The 25,829-nt window shown below is 34.6% G+C and overlaps 1 protein-coding gene across 2 annotated transcripts in view; it reads left to right on the top strand.

Moving 5' to 3' along the window:
* The window catches only part of ARFGEF1 (ADP ribosylation factor guanine nucleotide exchange factor 1), a 148,702-nt gene that overhangs the window by 80,040 nt on the left and 42,833 nt on the right, over nt 1-25,829 (top strand). For both annotated transcript variants that reach the window (XM_042973206.1, XM_042973207.1), the window contains 11 exons: nt 568-701; nt 4,324-4,558; nt 11,454-11,553; nt 11,654-11,793; nt 11,900-12,008; nt 12,693-12,894; nt 16,852-16,963; nt 17,301-17,506; nt 17,760-17,844; nt 22,002-22,173; nt 22,852-23,003. In XM_042973206.1, coding sequence (XP_042829140.1) covers nt 568-701; nt 4,324-4,558; nt 11,454-11,553; nt 11,654-11,793; nt 11,900-12,008; nt 12,693-12,894; nt 16,852-16,963; nt 17,301-17,506; nt 17,760-17,844; nt 22,002-22,173; nt 22,852-23,003 — 1,647 coding nt within the window. The remainder of the gene's footprint in view (nt 1-567; nt 702-4,323; nt 4,559-11,453; nt 11,554-11,653; nt 11,794-11,899; nt 12,009-12,692; nt 12,895-16,851; nt 16,964-17,300; nt 17,507-17,759; nt 17,845-22,001; nt 22,174-22,851; nt 23,004-25,829) is intronic.

Below are 25,829 nucleotides of genomic sequence, written 5' to 3'. Positions count from 1 at the left end.
TGAGCCGAAGTCGACACTTAACCAACTGAGCCACCCAGGCGCCCCTTCTTATCCTTTTAGATAAGGAAGTCCTACCCTGTATCATTGACCCGTATGTAGGGTTCAACTTTCTTGGCCTCGTTGACCTTCATCAGTTAATAAGTTTTAAACATTGCCTTGACAGTTTCTGCTGTCTTATGTCTATCTGTGCAAAATAGCTAAAATAGGACAAAAACAGAAAACACTAAATGACAGGTAGTAAAAAGCATGGTTTAGGCAATGGATGAGGTGTCTTGTCAGGGCATGATGTGCTAGATTTTGTTAGTAATGGTATGAAATGGATAAATTTTGAAGAGTTTTTGGTAGCAAAGAGAGAATATTTTTAAATAATTTATTTTTTTAAGGTATTTATTGTTGGGGAGCTAGGGTGGTATGACAGATTAAAGAGAAGCAATGTGGCAAATTCTTCATCAGGTTTTTTTTCCAATAGAACCCCCTGTATTACTGAACTGAATAGAATACATAGAAGGCTGAAATGATTTTACACTGTCAAATGTCTCTATTTACATGGTATATTAACTTGTTTAGGAATCTGGAAATTCTTCAGGACCTTCACCTGGTGCTAAGTTTTCCCACATTTTACAAAAGGATGCCTTTCTAGTATTCAGGTCATTGTGTAAACTGTCCATGAAACCACTGTCAGATGGACCACCCGATCCAAAGTAAGTCATTGGACATTCTGCTTGACACATACAGTATTTAATCTTGAAAACTTACTTACTATGAGATAGTCTTTGGATTTTCTTATGTTCTCTTTGTCCTGTAGAACCCTGAAAAATGTGTTTTAGGATTATTTTGCCTTTTTAAAATTTTTTTTTTAATGTTTATTTATTTTTGAGAGAGAGAGAGAGCAAGCATGAGCAAGTGGGGGAGGGGCAGAGAGAGATGGAGACAGAATCTGAAGCTGGCTCCAGGCTCCGAGCTGTCAGCACAGAGCCCGACACGGGGCTTGAACTCACAGAGCATGAGATCATGACCTGAGCCGAAGTCAGACACTCAACCGACGGAGCCACCCAGGCGCCCCAGGATTATTTTGCCTTTTAAAAAATGTACTTGAAAAATAGTTCCAAAATTGCTAGATAACTTATACTATTTCCCAAAGTATACCAGCAACATTAGGGGATTGTGCTTGGTACATAATAGGTGCTCAATAAATATTGAATGATTGAAAGAATTCTTATTTCAATATTATAAATAACTTTGGAGTTAAAATAGCCCTGTTATATGTAGCCTCATGCTAGGTTTCTGAAAGCTACCAGTTGAAAGTTAAGAAAACTAAGAGAAATAAATTTTAAAATTCATAATGAAAGGTATTATGTATTCATTAAGGTCTGAAAAATGCCATGATACCTTTCTCTGTGGGGAGCAGGGAATACTTAGAGATAGGAGTCACTTGTCTGGTTCCTGTCGAATGTGTAAGTTTAAGCCATAGGAAAGTGCCATTTGTAAGTCATAAGTTGTCAAATATCTTTCATTTCCTGTGAGTCAAATGTACCTGATTCTTGCTTAAGACTGGGTTTGGACACTCTTAATGTTGCAGCATGATGTAATATAGCATGACAATTTTAGGAGAACTTTCTGGAGAAAGAAATCTTAAAGAAGGCCTGAGTGACTTTGAGAAAAGAATATTGAAATAGTGGAGAAATGTAAGCAATGCTACTTCATTTTTTAAAACTGTAGAGCATTTCAGTTTCTAAATGTCAACTGAGAAGAAAGACTAGAAGCAGTTACATTTGTTATATTTTCTATAGTTTTATTTTGTCACATTGTACTGATTCAGTGAGAAACGTCTTTTAAGCCCCAAAGCCAAAAGTTCTAAAATCATTTTAGGCCCAAATCCTGGGAGTCAGAGATATAACTTACTGATTTTTCTTTATTTTGAAAAAATAAACTCTACAGAAAAAGGATTAAAGTTGTTCAGATTGCAATGTAAATTTGATTATACCCTATGTATGTTACAAAAATGTATTCAAAATTTTTTCAATTTTTTATTCTCACTATGAAAAGACAAATAACCATCTCATTCTGAATTGTTAAAGACTTTAAGGAGGTAGTAACTTAAGAATTTGGTGTTATTGCTGAAGGCCATCTTTGCCTTGATTTGAAAATGTTATTAATCTGAAAAGTCTCAGATGTTTAGTTTTCCAAGTCAGATGTAAAAAGGTGTGATTTGAAAAACTATAAACAGAAAAGGGAGAATTCTTTAAAGTGCCCAAAATGAAAAGAACATAAAAGAAAATAGATGAATTTTGAGGAGTACTATGGGGGAAGGGTATTCATTTAGCTCTATAAAAAGAATATAGTTTTGGAGATCTGAAATCTTTAATATTACAAAGGATTCTTATAAGGAATAATGTAAATTATCCTTCTACTCTGTGGGTTCAAACCAAATATTAGGAAATTTTGAACATAGAAAAGACCTTGATCATCAGGGACATTAAACATTGGAATTGAATACTGAAGAAATTAAATTTTCTAAACTCTTCTTTTCTAAAGAATATATGGTTTTCTCTCTTGAATGATTTTTTTCTAAAATTAATGGCTTTTTGTAGTTATGTTTTTGTTTTGTTTTGTTTTTTTGTCTTTGCTTCTCTTGATACTTTGTGATGTTGCTAAGATGATGATCCAGGAAATGTTTGTTAAGCTTGATTCATAGTTTGAAACTACCCCATTAAAATCTGCAGACCTGAAATTTCTAGCATCTTTTGCCTATAAAAGTGTACTTTATTGTGTCATAAGACAATCATTTGGTCATTTCTTTATTAATTAATGCCTTATAGATAGTAGGTAGTTAATAAATGTTTAGATGATCCATGAGTTACATTGAGCACGTGCTAGGTACAAGGCATTTTGTTAGAGCTGGGGATACAAAAATAACAACAGAAACTCATGTGTTAGAGAATAGTAGGCTGCAGGTTTTAATAACTATTGGAATTGAGCAAAAAAGATGGTAAATTAGCTAGACTAGGAAGTAGCCATAACATAAAAGCCTTGGAAGGCTTCAACATGAAGGGGAGATACTTCACCCATGCCATGTTTTCCTATAGCTATTTAAAATCTTCTCACTGTTTCTAACTTGATTTATTTAAGGTGTGTGTGTGTGTGTGTGTGTGTGTGTGTGTGTGTGTGTGTGTGTGTGTGTGTGTGTTTGTGTGTGTGTTATACTATATTTGCTGCACATACATAGATTCAGAGGCATAGCCATCTTGGAAAGTTGATATGTAATAATGAGCCATGATATTATTGGTTCCAGTTATTTCAAAGATGGTAATATTTGTGTGGTTCCCACTTACATGAAATTAAATATTCCTTGTTAGAGTTTCTTAGGTCCTTGAATTACTCGGCACTTAAAAACTATAAAATTTTTAAAGTAGAAATCAGGAACAATTAAGTTTACTGTCTGTGGTGTGAATGCGACTGATAATAGCATTTGGAATAAAAAGAATTAGCTGCTAGAACGTTTAAGTGTGTTCTGCATTTGAAAAGTTGCCTGGGATCCAATCTTCCTGGTCTGTTGGACTTAAGATGCCTGCTTTAATGGGAGAAAAATTATATTTGTGAAATCTGATAATTATAATGCTAGATACTGAGTAGAATATGGCATGGTTTATTGTTCAGAGAAAAAAGTGAAAATTTAAGCTGAAAGGGTAGTTTTTTGCTTTTCATTATTTAAAATATTTGGAATAAATGGGTAAACTTTAAGAGATAAATGTTCTGAAAGCCTCTTTGTATTTCAAAAAAGAAAACAACTTAAGTGGTTATTGAAAAAGTAACCTTGAAGTAGTCCTGTAACTTGGTCATATAACCAAAACTTTTTTAGGATTTTTGAGTAGCATGCCTAGGAAAAAAGCACATTATATATGAAACTATTATATACTATGGAACTATTATATACTAAATATGGTACTTAATCTGAGAAGAGTTCGTGATATTTTCTAAAAAGTGAAATACACTTGTGAAAGAAAGGAAGAAGGAATAAATCTTTATTTTTCTTGTCTCGTGGAACAGTATGTTGATTTTAAATATGTGTGGATGATTGTTTTCCATTTAAAAAGTTTATGAAATTATGTGCTTCTTGAGAACATAAGGGGAACTAACCCATTACTAATGGCGAAGTATTAGTATTATTCATATACTGTACTTTGTTTACATTGTAGACTTTTCTGTTCCTCTCTATTTAAAATTTGGTGAAATTATGTGGTACCAGGAAATATCTTTGGAACAGCTTTTAATACCATAACACTAAATTTGTCCATATACTTTGCCCTCTCTTTTACATTTTAGGTCTCATGAGTTACGATCCAAGATTCTTTCATTGCAGTTACTTCTATCCATTCTGCAGAATGCAGGACCTGTTTTCAGGACAAATGAAATGTTTATTAATGCTATTAAGCAGTATCTCTGTGTTGCACTCTCAAAAAATGGAGTCTCATCTGTTCCAGAGGTTTTTGAGCTTTCTCTTTCCATATTTCTTACTTTGTTGTCAAACTTCAAGACGCATCTGAAGATGCAAATTGAGGTATGTTCTGCATTTAGGCATTGTTAGGTATTTCGCTTGTTTCATGTTAAATCAGATTATTAATACCCTGGAAGGTTTTTCAGAACGTAAAATAATATTCGTGTATTGTTGTGAACAGTTAACCCTTAAACAATAGTGCTTTGAACTAAGTAGGCCCAGTTACATGTGAACTTTTTTCACTAAGTGCAGGTACAGTAGTGTAAATGTATTTTCTCTTCCTTATGATTCCCTCCTTCCCTCATTCTTCCTTTCCTATCTTCCCTTTCTTTCTGTCTTTTCTGTCTTGAGAGAGAGAGGGAGCGAGCGAACGAGCCAGGGATGTTCAGAGAGAATCCCAAGCAGGCTCCATATTGACACTGCATAGCCGAGTGCAGGAGTTAAACTCATGAACTGCAAGATCGTGACCTGAGCCAAGATCAAGAGTCAGATGCCTGCTCCACTGAGCCACCCAGGCACCCCCCCTTATTATTTTCGTTTTTCTTTGTTTTAAGTTTATGTATTTATTGAGAGGGAGAGAACGAGTGAGGGAAGGACAGAGAAAGGGGAACAGAGGATCCAAAGCAGGCTCTGTGCCAATAGCCAAGGTTGGAAGCTTAACCGACTGAGCCAACCAGGTGCCCCACCTCTTTACGATTTTCTTAGTAACATTTTCTTTTCACTAGTTTATTTGATTATAAGAATACAGTATATAATACATATATAATACAAAATATGTGTTAGTTGAATGTTTATGTTGTTGTAAGGCTTCTAGTCAACAGTAGGGTATTAGTAGTTAAGTTTTTGGGAGTTAAAGTTCTATGTGGATTTCAAGTATGTGGTGATCAGTGCCCCTGACCCTCACATTGTTCAAGAGTCAGCTATGCTGCTTTTTTTTCCATTTACCCATTTAACTAACGTGTACTTATGAAATACTAAGCACTGGGTAAACACTGAGAATACAAAATCAAATTAAGACACAGCTCCTGCCTTCAAGGAATTTATACTGGTTGAGTGATTCTAGTTGTCTTGAGTTAATTTGGCCCTCACAATAATTTTGCCATTGTGTATATGGCATGTAATAATAAATTTGGTTATCTTAAAAGAAAGTTGCAAAATATACTTTATATGTATGGTTTTAAGCCATCAAAGTCTTGGGCACTTTAAAGAGGCTATTATTAGTAAGGATTATATTTTTAAGGTTGTATTTTAGGAATTTGACATTTTAATTTTTGCTTTGTATTATTTTTCTAATGTGTATATTTTATTTCTGAAGTTTTATCCCCGGGTCTGAATGGTCATGTGGTGCTAAAATATTTCCAGAGACTTGGTAGAACTAATAAATTAGGGAGTTTTCCAGCCATGGCTGCACATATAATGCAGGTGTATCAGTTCGTGATCTTTTGTTTTCACTTTCAAATAATTGAATATTTAAAAATGGTATTTATGTTTTACTGGACTTAATTGGTGCTTGTTTCCATTTACCAGTTGTTATTATATTGTCTTGGTTGGGACATTATACATTTTAGAAACCCTCGCTTTTATGCTAGTTAGCTTTCAACTATGTGTTTGATAGGCAGGTTACATTTTAATTGTTACAATTTTTTAAAACTGAAGTATAGTTGGCGCACAATGTTACATTTGTTTCAGGTGTACGACATAGTGATCTGACAACTCTGTACGGTGTACGACATAGTGATCTGACAACTCTGTACATTATGCTCTGCTCACCACAAGTGTAGCTGGCATCTGTCACCATACAATGCTATTAAAATGCCACTGACTATACTTTTCATTACCGTGATTTATCTATTCCATAACTAGAAGCCTGTATCCCCCAGTACCTTTTACTTATTTATAATTCTTATAAATTTTATACTTAGTCTTAACTAAAGATTGATAATTCATTAGCTCACAGAACAGATACATTATCATTTTCCCAGAGATTTGAGATGGTTAAAACAATCACACTTTATTACTAATCTACAGTATCTATTAAAATTCACATAGGATATTATGGGAATAAGACTGAATAAAGCCTTGATATTTTAAGTGAAAAGTTTTTATATTGGGGCCAAATTTTGGACAGGAAATAATTTCTGGTACATATATATTGCCAAATTTTAGTTTGTCTTATATCTGTTAAAATAACGGAAGGCATTTAACTAGGTAGGAGTACTTGCTATTTTTGATAGTTTTTTCCCATTATCTTCAGGAACTACAAATGAAGGAGATTAAAAAAAACCCAACTTTAGGAACTTTTGCTTCCATACTAACCCAAAAGTCTTTCATTTGATGATGAAGCATTTGGATTGCCATTAGATTATTTTGAAAGACTGTATTCATTTACTTAGAGATTTTTGAATGCAACTTTTTAAAGTACTGTTTAGACGACTGTGAAATATAAATTCATAGGGAACCAGGTATCACAAAAATCATTTAAATTGGGATTACTATTTTTGTAGATTAAATGCAAATTAAATGCAGATTTATTCAATATATAAAATTTTTGGAAGCACAAATTTAAAAGGAAATACTACTAGTAAAAATTTCCTTTCTCCTCCGATGGTAGATTCTCATTACAAAATTGTTTTAATACTGTTCTGTATATTTAAAGAGATTACATTTATTTTACTCTCCATTGTCCCTTATGGGGAGATTGAGGATCAGACAAGATAAATGTAAATCTGTTTTTGAAAATACTAAACATGCTCAAATGCTTGATAAGCTGTATTCTAGTTGGAGAAAACAAAGCCAACATATGAAAACCTAAATTTGCAAAGCAGTGTTGAAATTGTTATTACATGAATATTCATTTTATGAGAATATACACTTCAGAGTTTCTGTAATGTGATTTTTCTATGGACATTAACTTACATGTTTATATCAGAAAATCAGAAAATAGTTTATGCACAACTTTTCAAGAAAATATCTATTTGCAGACAAAGTGTTTATGATAGTACTGTTACTCTACATACGTTATGTTATAGGTGCTCTTTAAATCTTTTTTTTTTTTTAAGTTTGGTTTTTCTAGAGCCCCTGTTGATAAGCATGGTGTCTTAAATACAATTGAAGGCTGTTGCTTATTAGTACAGTTTGATAATCCATAGAGAGTAGCTAAAGTTTTCATTTTCCTCTTTCTCCGAATCTGGTGGTTTTATTTATTCCATAAATTGGAGAGTTCCAAACTTTTTTTATGTATTTGTTTGTTGAATATAATTGACAATATTAGTATCAGGTGTACAACATAGTGATTCAGCATTTGTGTACATTGCAGGATGGTCACTGTAATAAATCTAGTTACCATCTATTACCTTACAAAGTTAATACAAAATTATAACTATATTCCCCATACTTGGTATTACATCCCCAAGACTTATTTTATAACTGAAAATTTACACCTCTTAATGCCCTGGACCTGTTTTGCACCTCCACATCTTCATCCCTCTGTCAGCCTCCAGTCTGTTTTCTTTATCTAGGAGTCAGGGGCTTTGTTTCCTTTTGTTTGTTTTTTTGTTTTTTGGACTCCACATGTAAGTGAAATCATGCAGTATTTGTCTTTCTCTGTCTTATTTCATTTAGCATAATACCCACAAGATTCATCCATGTTGTTGCAGATAACAAGATTTGTTTTATATGACTGAGTAGTGTTCCATTGTACATAAATATCCTATCTTCCTTATCCATTCATCTACCAGTAGACTTGGAGATTGTTCCTGTATCTTGTCTATTGTAAATAATGCTGCAGTAAACATAGGGATCATCTATCTTTTCAAATTAGTGTTTTCATTTCTTTGTAGAGATATCCATTAGTGGAATTGATGGATTATATTGTAGCTCTACTTTTAATCTTTTGAAGAACCTCCATACTGTTTTCAATAGTAGCTGTGCTACATTGTAAACTGTACAAGAGTTCCCTTTTCTCTACATCCTTGCCAACACTTGTTATTTCTTATCTTTTGGATAATAGATGTTCTGATAGGTTTAAGGTGGTTTCTTGTTGTGGTTTTGATTTGCATTTCCCAGGTATATACATACATTTATATATTTATATGAATATGTATGTGTATGTATGTATTTATATATATTTCATGTTTGCTTATTTTTGAGAGAGGAAGAGAGACAAAGCATGAGTGGGAAAGGGGCAGAGAGAGAGGGAGACACAGAATCCGAAGCAGGCTTCAGGCTCTGAGTTGTCAACACAGAGCCTGATCCGCGGCTCGAACTCACTAACTGTGAGATCATGACCTGAGCTGAAGTTGGATGCTTAACCTACTGAACCACCCAGGTGCCCCTGCATTTCCCTGATTGAGCATCTTTTCATTGTGCCTGTTGGCCATCTGTATGTCTCCTTTGGAAAAATGTCTGTTTTTATCCTCTGCCCAGTTTTTAATTGGTTGGGTTTTTGTTTTGTTTTTTGTTTTGTTTTGTTTTGTTTTTTGCTATTGAGTTGTGTAAGTTCTTTATATGTGTTAGATATTAACCCCTTATTAAATATATGGTTTGCAAATGTCTTCTTCCATTCAATAACAGTGGTTTCTTCACTGTGCAGAAGCTGTTTAGTTTGATATAGTCCCATTTGTTTAATTTAATGCTTTTGTTTCCCTTGCCTTTAGAATCAGATCCAAAAAGACATCACCAAGATTGATGTCAAGAAGCTTACCACCTATGTTTTCTTCTAGGAGTTTTATGGTTAAAGGTCTTACCTTCAAGTCTTTAATCATTTTGAGTTAATTTTGCATATGATGTAAGATAGTGGTTCAATTTCATCATTTCGCATACAGCTGTCCAGTTTGCCCAACACCAGTGATTGAAGGGACTGATTACTGATTCAGTCTCCTTTCTAGTAATTGGTCTATTCAGATTTTCTATTTCTTCCTGATTCAGTCTTGGAAGATTGTGTGTTTCTAGGAATTTATCCATTTCCTCTAGTTGTCCCATTTGCTGGTATATAATTGTTCATAGTAGTCTTCTGTGATCTTTTTATATCGGTGAAATCAGTTGTAACCTACTGTTTCATTTCTGATTTTATTTGAGCCCTGTCTCTTTTTTTCTTGGTCAGTCTACCTGAAGGTTTGTCAATTTGTTTATCTTTTCAAAGAATCAGCTGATTGTTTATTGATCTTTTCTATTGTCTTTTTAGTCCATATTTATTATTTTTTACTCTGATCTTTACTATTTCCTTCCTTCTACTGAGTTTAGGTTCCATGTATTCTTCTTTTTCTAATTCCCTAAGGTGTAAAGTTAAGCTGTTTAATTGAGATTTCTCTGGTTTCTTGAAGTAGGCTTTAGGCTTGTATTGCTGTGATTCCCCTCTTAGAACCACTTTTGCTGCATCATACAGAATTTGGGGTGTTGTATTTGTTTTCTTTTTTCTTTAGGTAGTTATGACCCAGTTGATCAGTAATGTGTTGTTTAATCTCCACATATTTGTAGTTTTTCCATTTTTCTTCTTGTAATTTCTAATTTTAAACATTTGTGGTTGAAAAAGATGTTTGCTATGATTTCACTCTTCTTGAATTTTTGAGACTTGTTTTGTGGTTTGACATGTGATTTGTCCTGGAGAGTGTTCCACGTGCATTTAAGAAGAATGTGTATTCTGTTTTTGGATTCTGTATACAGTTAACCCTTGAACGAAACAGGGCTAGCGACACCTCCTGCATAGCAAAAAATCCACGTTAAATTTCTGACTACCCCCAAAATTACCTACTAATAGCCTACTGTTGACTGGAAGCTTTACCGATAACATAAATAGTCAATTAACATACATTTTGTATGTTCTATGTAAGTATTTATTGGTTGCCTACTTTATGCCTTGCAGTGTGGACACAGTACTCAGCAAGAAAGACCCAGTCCCTCCTTCTTAAAAAGTTATGGTCTTACAGGAAATGGTGGTGACATTAAGGAAGTAATAGAAATGTATTGGATTTTGTGAAAGAAAAGCACATTTCTTTTGGGCTACCTCAGTTGGTACCTCACCCAATTAGGAGGGAGAAGATGTTAGTCACCTCATGTTATCAGTATGAATTTCTGGAGCACATAACCTTCACAAAGGTTAATATGTGACTTCTGGTGTTTTGTTTCGTTTTGTTTTGTTATCCCCTCTTAAATCAGTCATTTTTCCAAAATAAATTTGAATCTAAAAATTCTTTCTTAGCTCTTAAATCATAATTTGTTTAATTAGGTTGATTAACTTATTGTATTTGACATTATTTGGGGTAAAAAATACTGAAAAATAATTTGTTTACAGACAGTAGAGATTTCCACCATGAGAGTAATTATAATTTAAATTTACTTATTTTGAGAGAGAGAGTGCGGATGTGTGCGTAAGCGGGGGAGAGGCAGAGAGAGAATCCCAAGCAGGCTTTACACTGTCTGTGTGGAGCCTGAGGAAGAGTTGGAACTCACAAACTGTTAGATTGTAACCAGAGCTGAAATCAAGAGTTGGAGGCTTAATAGGTGACTGAGCCACCCAGGCGCCCCAAAAGAGTAATTGTAAAAAAATACCATAGTGTAAGACATTATTTTTATTGTGTGGGTTAGAACATTAGGTACATTTAAATCTAGGAAAATTAAACACCTGGTACTATGATGTCTGTAAAACATAACTGATGAACAGAATATAATTTATACTCTTTGGGGGATTAAACAGTGAAGTATGAAACATTGGTTTTATAAATGTGTTCATGAAATTATCATGCAGAGGAGCTCCAGATCTTTGCAGATTTCTTTTGTAGTGGCTGTGTGATAGCAAACAAAATATTGTGAAGTGCAGTGCTCCTACTACAAGGACTACTCAAAAGGACTCCAGAGGAGCCTGGGTCATAATCTCTGCTCTATAGCTTTGGGATATTTAAAAAGTGATCATATATATGAATTATAAACACTATTTTAAACAGAAGTTTTTCCCTAATCACAGGTGTTCTTTAAAGAAATTTTCCTATACATTTTGGAAACTTCTACCAGCTCATTTGACCACAAATGGATGGTTATTCAGACATTGACAAGGATCTGTGCAGGTATTTGAAATTATCCTTCTTTATTATCTTTTCTTATTAAGAGATATTTACTATACTCCTATACTAGATGCTTCTTGTTAAACATAATATATTGTTACAGATGCTCAGAGTGTAGTGGATATTTATGTAAACTATGACTGTGACTTAAATGCAGCAAATATATTTGAAAGACTAGTAAATGATCTATCAAAAATTGCTCAAGGACGGGGCAGTCAAGAACTTGGTATGAGTAATGTTCAGGTAAGAACTTTAAAAGCACTTTCAAATTTAAACTTGGCCAAGGAAGAGCTATGTGTTTTCCTTTAAAGAGCTTTTTGTTTTATTCTTTTTATGAATTATTTCGTAGGAACTGAGCCTGAGGAAAAAAGGCTTAGAATGCTTAGTGTCGATTTTGAAGTGTATGGTTGAATGGAGTAAGGATCAGTATGTGAATCCCAACTCTCAGACAACTCTTGGTAAGGTGGCATTTTGAGTTATAATTCTTTGTCATTTCAAGTAAATGATACTTGCGAGAGGATAATTCCAGTTGCCATTAGACCAGTTTCGTGACCTCTTTGCTCATTCAGCTGATAAAGAAGCATTCTGTATGAGTTCAATATGAGCTTTAGAATTATGTATTTCCAACTTAGTTGTCCAAACTTTTTCTTTCTAAGTCTTCCTTGAAATACTTTAAATACCACATTAAAGTGAAGAATATTTATGCAACTTACGTAAAAGATAATTATAGAAGAAACCTATACAAGCCAAGATGTTTTAAGATTGATTTGTTCATCTGTGTTTGGCATTTACCCTTACTAGGAGAAAAACTCATGCTGCAGGTCTACCCTAGTATTACATCAGTCAGCAGTCCTTTGAGGGGAAACTATTCCTTCTGTGGCATGAGCTGAGAGCAGAAACGCAGTGGATACTTAGCACTGCAACTACAAAAAGAACTTTTAATGGTGCAAATTACACAGATACTAATTGCAGTGTGTTTTAGTATCAAAGTATATTGTCTGGGATGGCACCTAATTGTTTGTATTGCATAATTATCTAAGAAGCATTAAAATATCTTGCCTTACTTGACAATTTTTTTTTTAACCTTTTACATTTTTTTTCTTTGAAAGAATGATTTACTGTATCAGTCTTTCTACTTACAGGTCAGGAAAAACCCTTAGAACAAGAGACGAATGAAATCAAACACCCTGAGACAATAAACAGATACGGAAGTTTAAATTCCCTGGAGTCAACATCATCATCAGGAATAGGCAGCTACAGTACACAGATGTCTGGCACTGATAATCCAGAACAGTTTGAAGTCCTAAAGCAACAAAAAGAAATAATAGAACAAGGAATAGATTTGTGAGTGTCCAATTTTAAGGAGAAACGTTATTGAATATCCTTCTGCTAGTACAGCATCACCCTTTCCCTGGGTTTGTCTACATCTTCAGATTATTTCTGTTCCCTTCTCATTATCACCTTTCATTGACTAAAACTGGGCATAGTTCTCCTACATTCAAGACTTTTGGTGGCTCCTTATTCAGCTCTCCTTGTTTATTGTCGTCTAGCCCAACAGACCCTTATAGCGCACGTTAAATTAATTTTGCAGTGTATATTATATGCTGTTGATTAGTATATCATCTATGTAGTTTTGCATTGTTCAATTAGTAGCTCAATTATAAAATCCCCATTATATTTCCTAAGCAGATGACAGGTCAAAAAATTTATAGTATGACACTTCTAATCGCTAGCTAGCATTCTCCTTTATAGGTTTTATATTTTCTCCAGTTGAGTTACAAATTTGCTTTCTTTTTTTAAATTTATTTCTTTTGAGAGAGAGAAAGAGAGAATGAGTGGGGGAGAGACAGAGAGAGAGAATCTCAAGCAGACTTCGTGCTGTCAGCGTGGAGCCTGACATAGGGCTCAGTCCCATGAACTGCAAGATCACAATCTGAGCCGAAATCAAGAGTTGGACCCTAAACCGACTGAGCCACCCCGGCACCCCTACAAATGTGCTACTCTTGTTATTGATCCCTTGTTATCAATGTCATTTTTATATGTTGATTAGGTGATAACTTCCATTTCCAACCTGGCTACTCTACCAGACCCAGATCTTGGGAAGTCTGTTTTCCCACTAAGCTTTATGGCATAAGCCTGCTCCTGGACTGTTTCCTGTCTAAGTAGTACCATGCTGCTTTTATTCCCTGTAATTGCCCATCTCTTTCAAAGAGAAGCTGTGAGGAAAAATGAAGTTGCTGGCATTTCTCCATGAATCTAGCTACTTATAAACTGTTAAAAATTCCCGTGTACATTTACATGGTTTGCTCCTTCTACTGGAAAGCATTTCTTCCTAACTCTTAAGCAGTGCCTTTTGGTGAATGTTCAAGTTTCCATTTTTTTAATCATTAATATAAAAAAGTTGACAAAATGCATGCACATGTTTTGGTGATAAAATTATAAAATCTTGCAAAATTGCCTCAGGAAATAGCCACTAATACTTCACTCATTCCAGTTTTTCAGTCAATATTTATCAAAGTCCCATCTGTTCCTGACATTATGCAAGGTCCTAGGGAAACTTGATGAATGAAACAGACAGGGCTTCTGAGGGACTCAAGGTCTAGTATGTATAATTAGACATTCATATTGAAATTCTGGTTACTCTGCAAACATATATTTGGTGTTTGGGACTGTGTGCCAAGAACCATGAAGGCACTGGGTCTTGTATTTAAGAGTACAGTGTATATAATATGAGCAAAATAGTTTTTTTTTTTGAATAGTACTCTGTCCAGTCTATAATAGTAGACAAAGTGCTGCCAAGGTATGGTAGCTCTGTTTGTGGTACTTGGGAGTGAGAGGGAGTCATGACAGGACTTCAGAGTGGTCTCCTTAGTCTCTACTGCTTTCAGCCCCTGGACTTGATCTCTGCTTCATACTTTTATGAGAATGCTTTCATGTCACTGTGCTCCCATTACACTCTTCCATGACTGTTTGTGGCACCACTCTGTCCTGTTCCTCCTACCATTTTGACCCTTGTCATCTCAGTCTTGTTATGGGCTGTTTATCTCCTGAATACAGCTTAACATTTCCAGAGTTCTGTCCCTCAGTTCTTTTCTTATTTTGTAATTTCTCCTAGGTGATCGTACTCTTTTTCATGATTCACTTTGTATGTGCTAGCGTGTCACCGCTCCCAACTATTACTTTTAACATAAATACCTCTACGGAAGTCCAGAATCATGTCTGTAATTACCTGTTGGACAACTCTGTTGGATACTGTTTAGCTTCTCACATTCAGTATTGTCCATCACCGAATTTATCAGTCTCCGTTCTCTCCATAATCAATTCCCTAATACATCTACCAAAAATATATTGGTAGATTAGATTGTCTAAAAGACAAACAGAAAACTACTGTTTCTGTATTTCTTATTTAGGCTAATAACCCCAGCAGGCTACTAAATTTGTGAGCTAGAATTCTGGGAGTTACTTAGATTTTCCCCTTGGATCTAATCTGTCATTAAATTCTGTTGATTCTACTTCCTAAGTATCTGTGCTATTTATCTCTTCTCTCCATCTCCCACAATTGTTCTCTCAAGTCAAACCATCACCATTTCTTGCCTTGACTAGTGCAGTCTTTTAATTGGCCTACTTTCTTTGGTCTTATTTATTCTCTAGTCTTTTCTCACACTTAGCTAGAGTGATCTCTCTTGAATAAAAGTAAGCTTCTATTTCTCCCCACTTCTGCTTTTAGAGAATAAAGTCACAGTTTCTTATAATTGGATATAATACCCTTCATGATATGGATCTGCTGGACTCTAAGCTTCATCACCTGCCACTTCTTTATCTCATTTCAGCCTTCCAACAATGCAGAGCTGTTTATTCTAACGTCATGCTGTTTTATGCGTCCATGTATTAGTATGACTCCTTCCTCTCTAGGATGTTTTTTTCTTACTCTTTATGAACTGTGTAATCATTCTTCAAAGCCCAGTTTCACAGTCCCCTCCCCAGGAAATATATCACAACCATCTCTGTTAGTCATTTCTCTTCTGTGCTATCTTACCTTGTGAATACATTAGTTGTTGCACTTTTACAATTTTTAAAAATCGTGTTTATTTTATTAGGAAGAGAGCTTCTAGAGGGCAGAGATTGTGCTTATCTCAGTGAAAAATGTTTGATTTTAATTTATGGTATGAATTAGGACTTGACAGGAGTCATTAGAACAGGTGAGGACATTTCAGACAAAGAGAATGGCATGTGCAGCAGCACGGAGGAAAGGGACATTTGAGGATTACTGTTCAGGATAGCAGAGGCAGGGTTGGGGTAGCAGTCACAGAAAATGAAATGAGAGCATTGAGTTGGATCCAGATTACAGAAGGCCTTATTTTCCATGGGAACAAGTTTTTGTCTTGTTCTTGGCTTTAGCTTACTATGTATGAAGGATTTTAGTCATAGTAGCCGCAGCATCAGATTTCTGTTTTGGAACGATGTCTTTGCCAGTAGCCTGAAAGATGGGTTAGAATGAGAGCAGAACCAAAGCTAGCAAGACCATTTAAGAACTATTGTAGTACCCTGGTGACAGGTGATGAGGGACCAAAGTAATTAGTGGTGCAATAAAAGTAGAGAGTAAATGATGTGGAAACAAGGAGGTGACATTTGAACTGGATCTCTAAGCATGAACGAGAGTTCCACAGAAAATGAATGGAACAAGTAAAGGTCATGTAGAGGAAATAGACTGCAGAAATGCATTATGCTTAGGAATTGAGAATAGGGTATTTGGGAGTAGATGGGTGAGAGGGGTTGAGATGAACTGGAGCTATGTTGAGAAAGATTTTGTGTATCAGTCTAGTCGGTTTGGACTTGCCTTTGAAAGCGTTGGTTATGTAGGAATTTTTTCATAAAGGAAATAATGATGTCAGATCATGGTTAAAACAGTCACCAAAATCAAGTTCTTTACTTTAAAAGCAGGAAACTTAGAATTAATCACTGGGTGTAAGTGGAATGAACCAAAATTACTTGAGCATCAAGGTGAATATATATATTAAAAACATGAGACATTTAGTATTTATATCCTTACTCAAATTGATATTATCTCATATAGTCTGTGAACTGGTCCATATCTTTGATAAATATGGCCTTTTGCTTGAGACTCTTAAAAGAAAAATAAAACTTTGTATAATGTAATAATTTCTGTATATTTATGTATTGATTATGTTGAGTAAACTATTTTCTAGTGGTATTAGAAAATTAATTTACTGGTAGTTTAAGATCTTTTCAGGGAAATGCAAAAGATTTTCTAATGTTTCTATTAACTTTAACATCATCTAGATTTAATAAGAAACCAAAGAGAGGAATACAGTACCTTCAAGAACAAGGGATGCTTGGCACTACATCTGAAGATATAGCCCAATTCTTACATCAAGAGGAAAGATTAGACTCAGTAAGAATACCATTTTTTTATTCTAACCTTTTCTGTAAAATTCCTTAATTACATAATGCTACATACTGTTTTCCCTTCAAAATGCCCTATGTATATAATAAAACTTAAAAAATAACCTAGGTATTCTTATTTTTGCTTTTTAATTTTCTAAACTCAAACGAATATCATTTTTTTAATAAACACATTTAGTGTGTTTAACTTTTTAGCTTCATGTTTGAAATAGTTAACCCTGTAGACAAAACCTGTGAATCTTACAGATTTTTCTACTTTTTAAATGTCTCTGTGGCAAATGTAGCATTTCATTAGGGTATCCTTTTTTTAATCTTTTGTTCTTTAGACTCAAGTGGGTGAGTTCCTGGGAGATAATGATAAATTTAACAAAGAAGTCATGTATGCATATGTGGACCAACACGACTTTTCAGGAAAGGACTTTGTTTCAGCTCTTCGTATGTTTCTGGAAGGATTCCGTCTTCCAGGGGAAGCTCAGAAAATTGATCGATTGATGGAAAAATTTGCTGCGAGATACCTAGAATGCAACCAAGGGTAAGCAAGATTCAAATTCAGGCACTTATGGGTTGCCAGCTATCACTATGCTAGGGAACATCAGGAGATTCATTGTCTCCTGCTCTCAGAATTTAGATTGTCTCCAATTTAGAAGTGATGGATGTTTTCGCGAAAAAAATTGTAGTATGAGCTAAAACATAAATCCTGAAAGAGAAAAGTAAGGGGGTTTGATTTATTTAAATGCAAGTGTAAAACAATAAAAGTTTATAACATGATACATTTATTTTTTCAGACAAACCCTTTTTGCTAGTGCAGATACTGCTTATGTTTTGGCTTACTCAATTATCATGCTGACCACAGATCTTCACAGTCCACAGGTATGTGCTCCATGTAACAGATAGTACACATTAACTACGTTCTTTTGAATTCAGTAAGTAATAGTTGAAATTTTAATCTTATTTAGTGAAACTCGTCACCCAATGGGAGTATTTAATGCGGTGTAGTGTACAATTTACAAATGCAGTTTCTGGTAATAATTCTAATTAGACTTTTAGACATTTGCAAAATAAGTCTATATTTGTCCCATGATTGACAGCTATATAAAGCTTAAGATAAATTTTATCGTAAGAATATGCATATATTCTTCTGCCTATACTTATTACAACATGGAAAAACCCTGTATATAGGCATTTTTTCTTTGAAACATTTCAAACTTAACAGAGTGATTAGTATGGGAATCCTGCATGTGCCTATCAACCAGCTTCCAGTTACCGACTTACGGCCAGTCTTATTCAACTTTTATCCTTTCTCTCTCTCCCAGATCATTTTGAAGTAAATCCCAGGTATCATTTCATCTGTATTTATTTCAGTGTATATCTCTGAAAGACATACAGTCTATTTAAAAATAACCACAATACCATTACATCTAAAAATTAACAATAATTTTAAAGTATTAGATATCCAGGCAGTGTTCAAACTTCCATTTGTTTCTTAAAATTTGTAGTTCCTTCTTAAATATTAAGGTACTGTCACTTGATTTCTGATACCCATTAGCAAAAAAAATTTTATTTTTATAAGTTTTAGGTATTTCAGGCTTAGTTTCAAAAACATGCTTTGAGTATCTTTGGGGAAAATTATCTTCATAAATTTATCTATTTGCAAGAATTTCTTTGTACTTATGGATAGGCATCTAATGATATCTATTATTCTTAGGAAGTGAAATAAACTATTACTAATCCAAGAGGTATTAGAAAAATTAAAATTTATTTAAAGGTTGAGATTAAATTTTGCAATATAGGGTATGTGTGTGTGTGTGTGTGTGTGTGTGTTTGGAGATGTTTAAGGCAAGGCTTATATGGAAAATATGTATCAAATGTATGAATGGGAATTATATACAGAGTTACCTTCAACAGCTATGCATTTACCAGCGATTTACTTGATTTTATATAGACCTTTCTTAAAAAGTGATTTAATATTTTAGTCATTTAAAAATTGCCTTTGTTATATTGCTGGGAGTATAGTTAAAGAAGCTCACTTTCCGGTTTTTATTATGCAGCATACTTTTTTCCTATTATAAGGCAGTCTACAGATACTGACCTATTTGGATAACTTCATATCACAGTTTTCTGTCTGGTGTTTTGGTCCAAACCAATATACTACCTCCATTTGTTTTTAGAATGTTATATTTTTAAAGAATTTGGTTCTGTAAATGAATTGTCAGTGTTCTGTGCATCTGTGTCACATGTACATTCTTGTGTAAGGTATTTTGAGGAAATACTGAAACTTCCTTCAATGTTCTTTCATAGGACCCAGATTGTTAAAAATTTCTGAACACATATCCGTTAGGAAACATCTTGAGAACAGTGTTCTGTCTTCGTGGCACTCGTTTGTGTTCGTAGAGCATGTGCGTGGAGTCCTGGTCTGGCAGTAGTTAACTGCACTGTGTCAGACTGCTGCTGGCTGACCTCGTGTCCTTATATGCAGCCTGCAGCCACAGAACAGCTTATAAGTTTCGGTGAAGGAAACTTCAATTAGAAAACTGAACTAGGGGTGCCTCGCTGGCTCTTGGTTAAGCATCTCTGTTTCAGCTCAGTTCATGATTTCACAGTTTTGTGAAGTTGAGCCCCACATCGAGCTCTGTGCTGGCAGCGTGGAGTTTGCTTGGGATTCTCTCTCTCCATCTGCCCCTCCCCCACCCGCACTGTCTCCATCTCTCTCGAATAAATATATAAACTTAAAAAAAAAAAATTGAACCCATAATCATGACCCCATATGATTTGATTCAGGACCACATGAACTATAACAAATGACACCATTTTTAAAGAACACAGGTGACTTTAAAGGAATTCCTTAAAACTAATTCTTCTCATTCTTAGTTGTTTTTCAAAGTTAAAATATTTAAACAAGTCATTTATGTTCCTTTTTTACCTAAAATATTTATAGTTAGACCACCTTTTATATATTGTGTGAGTCAATGAATTTTTTAAAAATTTGAGGCATACTTAGAACACATTTAATTTTTAGTGTATATTAATCTACATTGTAATAAGGGATTTAGATACTAAAACTAAACACAGCTTAATTTAAGTGCATGAAAACAAAAGTCAAGAGTAGGGTGTTCCATAAAAGATAAGCAGGAAAAGGAAAAGTAGGGTTATGTGTTATCCTACTTCCAGAATACCACTGTGTTCTGTTTGAGCAGTGTATTTTTATTGGGGGTACCTGAAATTAGTGTATTCCCTACTCCCACTTCCACCTCCCAACCCAGATGCACAAGCATAATATACAGCTACCTCAGATTTTTTACCAAGACTTCTTTTTGTCTCTGGTACAATACTAAAAACAACATGCCATGCTTAAGATTTCCAGGTAATGTTTCTCTTTTTTAGCCTCTTACTGACAGCACTTATATGGTCTTTTATTTTAGTAACCCTATGTCATTGTTAATTAGTATTTATCAGAACTTCAGGTGAAACTTCCTTCATTCGTTCGTTCGTTTGTTTATTTATTTTTGGTGCTGACTCAGATGAGGGTTTTTTGGTTTGTTTTTTTACTGTTTATTTTTGAGAGAGAGCGTGCATGTGCGCAAGTGCACAACTTGGGGAGGGGCAGAGAGAGGAGACACAGAATCCTAAGCAGGCTCCAGGCTCTGAGTGGTCAGCACAGAGCCCGATGCTGGGCTCAAACCCACCAACTGTGAGATCATGACCTGAGCCGAAGTTGGATGCTTAACCAGCTGAGCCATCCAGGTGCCCCAAGATGAGTTTTTAAAGTTAGGACTTGCTTGCTTTCTATGTGTCTTATAAATTTACAGGAAGAGCCTTATCTTGAGAATGCCTTAAATTCTTCATGGGAGATGGTAGGAATATATTTAATTAAATATGTGTGTGTGTGTATATATTTGTGTGTACATATATATATATTTAAATATATATATATACTGCATTTTGTAGGTAATAGTGTTTTTACAAATTGAAGGCCTGTAGCAACCCTGCATCAAGCAAGTCTATCAGCACCATTTTTCCAACGGCATTTGCTTATTTCATGGGTCTGTCACATTTTGGTGATTCTCACAATATATCAAACTTTTCTTTATTATTACATTTGTTACAGTGATCTGTGTTCAGTGATTATGACTTGTTGAAAGCTGAGATGATGGTTAGCATTTTTTAGCAATAAAGTATTTTTGAATTTAGATATGTACATTGTTTTTGTAAGACATAATGCTTGATAGACGATAGTATAGTGTAAGTATAACTTTTGTATGCACTAGGAAACCAAAAAATTAATTTGACTCACTTTATTGCAATATTCACTTTACTGCTGTAGTCTGGAACCAAACAAACACAGCCTGTAATTTCTCTGGGTTTTGTCCAGATAAAAACATTTTGGTTGTGCTAGTTCTCAACTTTGGTGACAGGGCTGCATCTTACAAATTACAAGCTTGTACTCCACAGATTGATGAAGGTATGCTGTAAGACATTCCTGGTCAGAGTACTCTTAACAAGACAAAATGTTCTGAGGACACTTGACCCAGATCACCTAACCTTCATTTACCACAATGAGTCAGTCAAAGAAACTGTTATCTGATTTAAATAAATTCGGCTATTACTTTGTATCCACTGTTATGTAAAATTAGCTTTTAAATCTTTACAACATATTTCTGCTCCCCCCCCCACTAAGATTTGAATCTTTTTGATACCATGCTTTTAATACTTGTCATGGTCCTTTTTTTTTTAAAAGACTCTAGCTAGAACTCTTAAACCTTGGGCAAAACCAAATAATTTCATTATTCGATTTCCCTGTTTCTTGTTACAAATTATATATGTGCACATCACAGCAAGGTTAATAGCATATGCCAGGATAGGTCTTCTCTACATTACCTTCATTTTCGGTGACTTCCTTTTCTCATTTAAATATGTTTCACTGAATATTTGCCCTGTCCTGTCCTCAAAGTATTTATAAATTCTCTTCTAAAAGTATTCAAATTCTTAAAATAGGAGTTTTAGGAATTAAAATGGTTTTTCATTTCTAGGTTAAAAATAAAATGACAAAGGAACAATACATTAAGATGAATAGAGGTATCAATGACAGTAAAGACCTTCCTGAAGAGTATCTGTCAGCCATCTATAATGAGATAGCTGGAAAAAAGATATCAATGAAAGAAACAAAAGAACTAACAATCCCTACAAAATCAAGTAAACAAAGTAAGTATCCAAATCAACTGAATTCTGATTGTTCAGAGGAAAAATGCGGTTTGCTAAAAGTTTTTTTTCACTTGGTTTAGAGTAAGTCAGATACTACTCTAATGAAAAGTATTATACAGTTTGCTGATCTGATTGTATGTTTTTCCACATTCTGAATAAAGATAGCACTGACCAGTGATCAAAGAAAATGCTACATAATATTCATGATTTAGTGTGCATTTAATACATACTTCTCAATTAATGTGGTAGTAAATCTCAGCATGGATTAGGAGGTCAGTGAGACTGCTTAGGGAACCCCAACAGACAGACCTCAACTCTCAGTCTTTTCCTGCCTCCTCTACAAGCAACACAGTTCTGTCTTTTCATTTATTGTTACACATAAACAGAAACTGGAAGTAGGGGTGATTCAAGGAGATGCGGAAGGTTTAAGATTAAACTTCACATTATCTCCCTCTCTCCCGCCTCTGGCTGCCACCAGTCTGCTTTCTATTTCTATGGATTTACCTACTCTGGATATTTCATATAAATGGAATCACACCTTATGTGACCTTTTGTATCTGGTTTTTTAAGACTATATCTAATTAGTATTAATTGGTGGCATTTATTATTTTATAGTAAAATATCAAAGCATTCTTAAATGATTTATTTTTTAAATGCTAATAGTGTTTGTTGTTTCAGATGTAGCCAGTGAAAAACAAAGAAGACTTCTGTATAACTTAGAAATGGAACAGATGGCCAAGACAGCAAAAGCACTCATGGAAGCCGTGAGCCACGTTCAGGCACCTTTTACAAGTGCAACACATTTGGAGCATGTGAGGCCTATGTTTAAGGTAAGAGTTCTAATAACTTTTTTTTTTTAATGTGTATTTATTTTAAGAGAGACAAATGTGCGAGAGAGGCATAGAGAGAGGAAGAGAGTAGAATACCAAGCAGGCTCCTCACTGTCAGGGCAGAGCCTGATGTGGGGCTCAGTCTCACCAACCATGAGATCATGACCTGCCGAAATCAAGAATCAGATGCTTAACTGACTAAGTCACCCAGGTGCCCCAAGAGTTACTAATAACTTTTGATTGCAGTATACATTTATGTACAGTTTTGTTCAGCATGTTTTTAAGTTAAGGAAATATAGTGATCTCTAGCCCATTAGTGAGGACCTGGAAGCAAAAGCAATGTTATTTACGATACAGCAAATAAAAATTTTTTCTTAAAGAGAATGAGAAAAAGTATACACTAATGGTAATTAATAAATGTTTGATCTTAAGAAATAAGAATAGAAAAATTTCAGAGAATGATCATTAATTCTTGGCCTGGTTTTCGTTAAATGACATCTATTTAATTAAGCCTTTGGAGTTACCTAAAATTTCTTGAGCTTCTGGCCCAGGATCTCCTATGTGGGTTCTGAGTACGCCTGGAGCGCAGAGAGTAAAGTGGAGAACAAAAACAAGCATTATTTACATTTATAGGTTGACCTAGTAAGGATGATACTACTGGTTCCTTACAATTTGATTGCCTATTCCTTCTTCATTTTCCTGTCCTATATTCCTACCCTTTCTCCAAATTGCAAAGTAAGCAGTGACTAAGGATTATAGGGAAGTAGAGAGTGTAGTCAAATTTGAAAAGGGAAAAGGGGTCAAGTACATTCCAGTTCGTGAGACAGTGTGGGAAGATTGCCTGTGGAAGCTGAAGATCATAATTTGAGTTCTTTTTCGGACATTAAGGACACATATGCATGGGCAGTAAAAGAGGACTGTAAGATTTCTGTGCTTTCTTTTAGCTCTCAAGTTTTATCATTCTACTCTTACTTCAAGGTGTATGGGATAACTTTATTTCTGAAACTTGATGAAGAATTAGAGGATGGGGTGCTAGGGAGGCAGTATTAAATAGTGGAGTATAAAAGATAAGTAGCCTTATCTTTGGAAATAATGTAGAAAATGATGTTAAAATATAAGAAACACTTTCTATGAAACAAATTGTATACACCAGCTTCTCGTTTTGTTTTAAATAATCTTACACTCTTCTTTTTCTTCTCAGATGTGTTTGGTTGGGGGGCAGGTGGAGAATGAAAAGAGCAGGAACCAGCCATAGTTCTATCACTCAGAAAAAACTTCTGTTAATATGTTTATATACTACTTTCTTTGAACAATTGTGATCATACTATGTGCAGAATTTTATAGTCTGCTGTTTCTCACATAGTATTTCCCCATATCATTAAAAATTCTTCATAAATAGCTTTTATTATCTGTGCTCTAGATTAGTTCTAGTTTATGCAAACATCTTCTAAGCTAGAATTAAGAATCTTTCCTTTCACCAACACTTCTACTGCCATTAACCTCTCCAGACATCCTCATTTCTTACCTTTAATATTATAATGTCCTAACTAGTATTCTTATGTCTATTTTTGTGCTCCTCTTATCCATTTACAGAGGCCAGACTGATCATTTTAAAATACAAAATGAAATGTTGCCTTGTTAAGACCCTTCACTGACTTTGCATGATACATGATGAAATTAACGCACCCACAACATCCTCTGGCTCCACCTGCCTTTCCAGCCTCATTGCTAGATTTCTTGCTATGCTGCAGTCACACTAACATAACATCAGTTTCTAGAATGTCCTAAATTACTTTGTCTTCAGAACATTCTTACAAGCTGTGCCTTTTATGTAGAATGCTCTTTCCTTCTTTGCCCAAGTGGTTTCCACTTTAAATGTTACCTTCTCAGAGAGTTCTGCCCTGCTCTGCCCCTTCCAAATTTGGTCCTTTTAATAATGTGCTATACTTATCCTTTATTGTATTTTTAACAGTTGGTATTTATACATTGACTTATTTTAAAATTTAATATCTATCTCTTTACTAGACTTGAGGTAAGGGACTGTTCTGTTTACTTTTCCCAATATCTTGCACAATTCCTAGCTTGTAGTAAGTGCTCAATAAACAAGCATTGACTGGGTAGAGGAATGAATGAGAGGTTTCTAGGATGTGATATATTAAGGGATATAAATATTAAGTATCTTTTTACATACTGCCAAATTGTAGTTTACAAAGGATTACACAGTTATGAATGAATAATTGCAATGTCCCCTGGATATTATTTAGGGGTAGTTTGATAGGAGAAATCATTGTCTTTAATTCCTGGTGGAGTTAAACATATTTTTCACTGGCTTTAGAACCATTTATACTTCTTGTATAAAATATTACACAGGTTTCTGAATAGATGTGCTGTTTCTTTACTTACAATAGAATGTGTAATTTATTACTTCCATGTGGTACTTCATATTTTAAAAGTATTGCACCTCATGTGCTTCCTAAAGCATCTCTCTATAGTGGCAGTCCAGGTATTGAAGAGGACGATAGTGAGGTTCAGAGAGGCAAAGCTAGGACTAGGACTAGAAATTAGGTACTAAGGTTTATGTTCCTTTGTTTAGGGATTATATACTTCTAAACTTTCTGATGTTACAAACACAGCTTTGGGTAATCCTGTTTTCTTTAATAATCTTAAAAACTTTTTAGATCTTGGGGTGTCTGGGTGGCTCAGTCAGTTGAGCATCCAGCTCTTGATTTTGGCTCAGGTCATGGTCCCAGGGTCATGGGATTGAGCCCCCCATCATGCTCTGTGCTGAGTATGGAGCCTACTTGAGATTCTCTTTCTCTCTCCCTC

The sequence above is a fragment of the Panthera tigris genome, chromosome F2, assembly GCF_018350195.1.
Source record: "Panthera tigris isolate Pti1 chromosome F2, P.tigris_Pti1_mat1.1, whole genome shotgun sequence".
In the NCBI taxonomy this organism is placed as follows: Eukaryota; Metazoa; Chordata; class Mammalia; order Carnivora; family Felidae; genus Panthera; species Panthera tigris.
This window is presented reverse-complemented; position numbering and strand designations above follow the sequence as displayed.